Genomic DNA, 4987 nt, shown 5'->3' on the forward strand with positions numbered 1-4987 from the left:
AGGTGATTTGAACCGCTGGCAGAGCATGATGGTCCAAGTTGCAGGGGAGGCTGGTTTATGCGAGCGGGCTACAGCTATAAGCCGGTCTAAGTTTTGATGAGAGTCTTGTACGAGTATACGCGTGGTATTCCCTGAATCTTTAGTGATAGCAACTCAGCTATTGTGCAACCAGTTGTAGACAACATCAATCCAACATCCATTTCAGTCACAACGACATGTTTCGACACCTGGCTTAATTTAATCGTGCCAGTTTTCCAAATGTGAACGAATATTTGCACCCGCAAAAACAGAGGGTACACCCGTAGATCACTCGTGCCATAGCTACAGCTAATCAGAACGCATCACTCAGGACACCCACACACCAACACTTACACACTCAAGACCTACACACCCAAGACCCACACACCCAGTTCACACATCCAATTCGCACAGCTAATTCACACACCTAATGCTAATGAGATGTGCTAATTAGGTATACAAATTGGGCGTTGGGCGTGCGGATTGGGTGTGGGTGTTGGTTTAGTGCTAGTGATTCATGGGTGTACCCTCCGTTTTCGCAGGTGCGAATATCTCTTTTCCAAATTTGCCCACAATTTCACTCATGTCTTGCGGCTCTCAAAGTCTTTGAGTGGCACTAAGCCGATCAATATCAGTGATAGCCCTTCAAGCGGAAGGATGATATGCCTTGTAAACCTGGAGAGCTCCTTCTATAGACTGGATGAGCCCAAAGAAGATCGTGAGAGTCAGAACTAGCACCGCTACCCAGAACGTGTACCACTGCACCCCATTACGACGATCATGCCACCACTGACAAAGAGTGCTAGGAGTTGCCTCGTCATAAGCTTCCTTTAGAACCACCAGCCGGTCTCTCCAGAATTTGAAATTCTGGACCTGGCGGTCACTTGTGTTTAGATTCCCACACCTGGTGAGTCTTCTGTCCACGAGTAACTTGTTCTTCTCGTGTTTCTCGTACAGCTTCTTGAGCCACGTTGTCTTGGTTCGCTCGGCACCTCGTGCTCTGGAAATTTCCGCTTGGGGGAATAGGAGGGCGAGCGTCCTGAGTGTCTCTTGGGCAAGACCTATGGGTAGGACGGAGCTGTATTTGGAAGCCTGTCAGCCATGGTAGAACGCAGAACTTGCATTGCACCGGAAATTTTGTCCTTCTCTTCGATTACTTGCCTTGTGTCTTGACATTCCAGAAAGGACGCGTGATGAAAAACAAGCACGGTAGTGTCATCTTCTACCAGAAGCAGATGATCAGCGAGGTTGTCGGTCAGCCTGACTTTGATGCCCCCAACAGTCTCAACGCTCCATGCGTTGAAAGATTTGGGGAGCTTAACGCCCTCGTAGCTCATCCTGGGAGCCTCGGCAAAATAGTCGTCCACACAGTCCCTGGGTGAGTTCGACTCCCATGGAACATTCCTGCGAAGATGTGCCTCGCTCATGAATCGGCCCACGTTCATCATCACCAGTAGCCGCGCAGTGAAGCAGACTACCTCCTTACAATACTCTGCGCCCACCCGGCTTTTGGCCAAGCTGAGCCGCTGTTGAACGCCCGAGATCACTTCCTGATGTGTAACATCGCTCCGGTAGACAAAGCCACTGTTCTGAACCTTGTCTTGTACCCCGAGCTCGTGTGTCAAGTAGCTTCGCTGAATGATGTAGCATCTTGTGTAGGCGGCATGCTGCAGACTTGTGATCGGTTCACCGTTGCAAAGTCGGTCATTCGTATTCTGCGTCCGCGCCCCCCAGAATTTGTCTATAATCCCATGCATGAGGAGTCGTTGCCATTGATCGTTTCAAGAAACAACTTTAACAGGGAGTGAATATGATCATGAAAGCAGCTGGGAACGAAGACGTTATAGTCAAGGAGGGATGACACCAAAGCAGAGCCATTCATATGCATGGACGCAAAAAGTTTGTGGGAAAGAATTGGGGTTAATACGGCATAAGGCTGCGTCTGCCTGAGAAAATGGGTGGGTGCGTCGAGCCGCAGGCCTGCAGCTGCTGACCGCGTGCTGCACACCATTCTATTCCCTAATGCGAACTCTGCCTGCTTGGAATGCGAATGGTAACACATGGCCCGCTCCGCAGATCGAACGCATAATCAGCCCCTTCCTTCACCTATTTATACTTAAGTGTCTCATTTGTCTCGAAAGAAAGAGCAGATGCAACAAATTTCACTCATTTCAGTACATTTTCAGGGCAGACGAGCCGCGCTGTTTTGTATCAGAATTGGCTTCCAGTATGCACAGCCAAAGTTCTGTGGACTCCGACTCAGCCCTGGAGCCTTACCAACCTCTCAAGATCAGAACCATTCCTTCGCCCATGGTTTCAAAAGTACCAAAGTGGCCCATGTCATCATATTTCGTTCCATTTGGTTCCCAATACACCATTGTATGAACATCGAAAGTGGGCGAGACACACAATTCGCGTCGTCATCGTGCTAAGCCTACACTCGCATTCAGCATGGGGCTGTCAGGTATGCAGAGCCGTTGGGCTCTACCAGCCTGGCCCGATCCAACGGATTTCATGGGATACAGAGTGAACACGCGTACAAGGAGACTTGGCAGATCCGCTGCGTGGTTCCCTCGCGGGCCAGCACTGGAACGGTACAACTCATTGATTCGTCCCGAGATCGAAGGTATCCTGAACAACATCGAATTACCAGAGGGCGAGAAGTTGATAGTAAAACTATACATGATGGGGAGGAGTGAGCAGAGAGTCAAACCAATCGTTATGATTTGCTGCCCCGACAAGTTAACGCGCAAGAAAGCCAAAGACTTGATCCGAGAGAGTGAGCTTCTTGAGCGGCAGGAAAACTCTGGGTTCGGACTGGGCTCAACCGCATTCCCTTTTGAGACCAGTTTTGTACCCCAACCTCTGGGCAAGGGCATATACTTGGATATCAACCCATGTACGGAAAGTTCGTTGAAAGTCGACGTATATGGCTTGACCGAGCCGGGAATTGGAAGGAAACTCGGGTTCGTTGCCTCAGGCCAAAGTGGCTGGACCGTACAGTATGCTACGGGTGGGCCGATCGTGCGCCTCGGCGGCCATCTTTACCAATTGACGGTTGCCCATGCTACCAAGCCCATTGCTGGTACAAAAGCTCCACAAGAGGAGGACTGGGACGCAGATGAGTGTGAGTTTGATGGACAATCCGACGAGGAGGATGACGAACACATCATTCTCAGCAGAGGCAGTCTCAGCCCTCGAGGCCTCGTGAGAGACACCTGGACGGATCCCGACTCAGACCAGCAACAGTCCCAACAGTCTTCGGTCTATTCGGACTCATACCCCGAGACACCAGACACGCGACTTTTCGAAACTCAGAGATTCACCTCACCAATGATGTCTCCCAGCCCAGTGCACACAGTTCAGGAGCATGACGAATGGAAGTCGTCCACTCTCCTGGGCTCATTCCCGATGCCAGACGGTTATGGCGGGGAGCTAGACTACCTCTTGATCAAACTACCAGCAGAGACATCTGATCTAGTGAAGGCGCTCAATGAGGTAACGTTGGACGAGCCATTCAGATCACGGGGCGTCCAAGTCCACGACATTGCGAGCTCCAAGAATGAAAATGTCAGCATATTGGCGATTACCTCCCGGGGGCCCATCCCTGGAAACATGTTATTGGATGCAGTCTCGCTCAAGATCCGCAGGTCGTGTGCCTTTCAGCAGTTGCTTACTGTGTTGCTCTCAAAGCCATTGAGGCAAGGAGACTCTGGCTCGGCCGTAATCGACGCCCAAACAGGGCACTTCTACGGTTATGTGGTTCTTGGAGTCGATGGCGATTGCGTGGCGTATGCGTTGCCTTCACCAATGGTGATGGCCAAGATAACCACTCAGTTCCAACACTTGCCGGCATTCCACCGTGCCAACGAGCATGGGCACGCAGGTTCTCCGTCAACGGCGCGACATCATCACATGGGAAGTCGCACGGGAAATGCACGGCCAACATCGTTCAACAGCCCTCTGCCTCCAATTTCTGAAAACTCGGGCCAATCTGGTACGTTCATGGTCCCTCTAGGCTACCACATTACACTCCACGGGGAGCTGGCGGAGGCCCGGAGGGAGGTGGAAAGACTGGCCACCGAATTGCGAGACAGGCGCTCGGAGGCCGAAGGCAGCCGCCAAGCGACCTTGCTTGATCCTGCACTGGTGCGAGGTATGCAAGCCGCGGCCTCGGGCCGGAGGTTCCAGGACGAGCTGAATGCCCTCGAACGGTGGTTCTATGTCGTGGACGCGGGGCAGCAAGGCGTGGCATTGCACACCATGCTCCAGAACGCCAACCCGGCACATATCGACTATGTCAGTCATGTTTTGCGTCGCCGGGGGACCATCGCTCCTCTTTCTGAGTTGATTGGAACGGCGAACACCACTGGTTCGAACACGGGTGAGGTTTTCCCACAAGAGAAGGAATGAGAAGCACATCTGACTGACGCTTGCCATAATCCAGGCTCCTCCCTAGCGGGTGAGCCAGGCCCATACCAGGATGAACAGCAAACTGTGGACATGAACGATGTCGAATGAACCCAAGCCGGGATTGATAATACATGATCTTGCGCATGTTTTGCCGCTTGAACCAAATGCAAGCGTCTCCTCTACACACATCTCGGCGTGCCACACACTAAACCGTAAACTAGTGTTCTAGACAGAAGGGAGTAAAGTGCACGGGTGAGACATTGCAAAGTTGATCGGGTCTTTCTGTACAACAGGCGTGAATAGCAGGTGGTATCAGAAATACAAAAGAGGGCGTTGTGCCTGATTTGTACTTGGGCTATGTTAACCACCTGTATGTTCTTGGCAACTCAGGAGACGCTCAATGAGGGTGTCGGGAAGTGACCCATCTCGATGAAGAGCCATACGAGACGCTCATACTAACCGTGGTGGACCTAGACATGATGTACCCATCAGCCGCCCAGCCCTCGTCCCGAGAACCGATGACGGGAGACCCGATGGGAGGTTGCTGTGGACCCCT

The 4987-nt window shown here is 51.9% G+C and overlaps 2 protein-coding genes across 2 annotated transcripts; one reads left to right on the forward strand and one right to left on the reverse strand.

Moving 5' to 3' along the window:
- Positions 1-663: 663 nt before the first annotated feature.
- Positions 664-1775, reverse strand: INS49_005463 (uncharacterized protein; the record flags this gene model as incomplete). The annotated part of the gene is made up of 2 exons (XM_043166243.1): positions 664-1096; positions 1207-1775. The coding sequence occupies 2 exons, from the start codon at positions 1773-1775 to the stop codon at positions 664-666; spliced, it is 1002 nt and encodes a 333-aa protein (XP_043017023.1).
- Positions 1776-2469: 694 nt separating this feature from the next.
- On the forward strand, positions 2470-4539 carry INS49_005464 (uncharacterized protein; the record flags this gene model as incomplete). The annotated part of the gene is made up of 4 exons (XM_043166244.1): positions 2470-2482; positions 2603-3780; positions 4063-4333; positions 4466-4539. 4 exons carry the CDS (start codon positions 2470-2472, stop codon positions 4537-4539), a joined length of 1536 nt encoding a protein of 511 aa, XP_043017024.1.
- Positions 4540-4987: the final 448 nt, after the last annotated feature.

The sequence above is a fragment of the Diaporthe citri genome, assembly GCF_014595645.1.
Source record: "Diaporthe citri strain NFHF-8-4 chromosome Unknown scaffold_18, whole genome shotgun sequence".
In the NCBI taxonomy this organism is placed as follows: domain Eukaryota; kingdom Fungi; phylum Ascomycota; class Sordariomycetes; order Diaporthales; family Diaporthaceae; genus Diaporthe; species Diaporthe citri.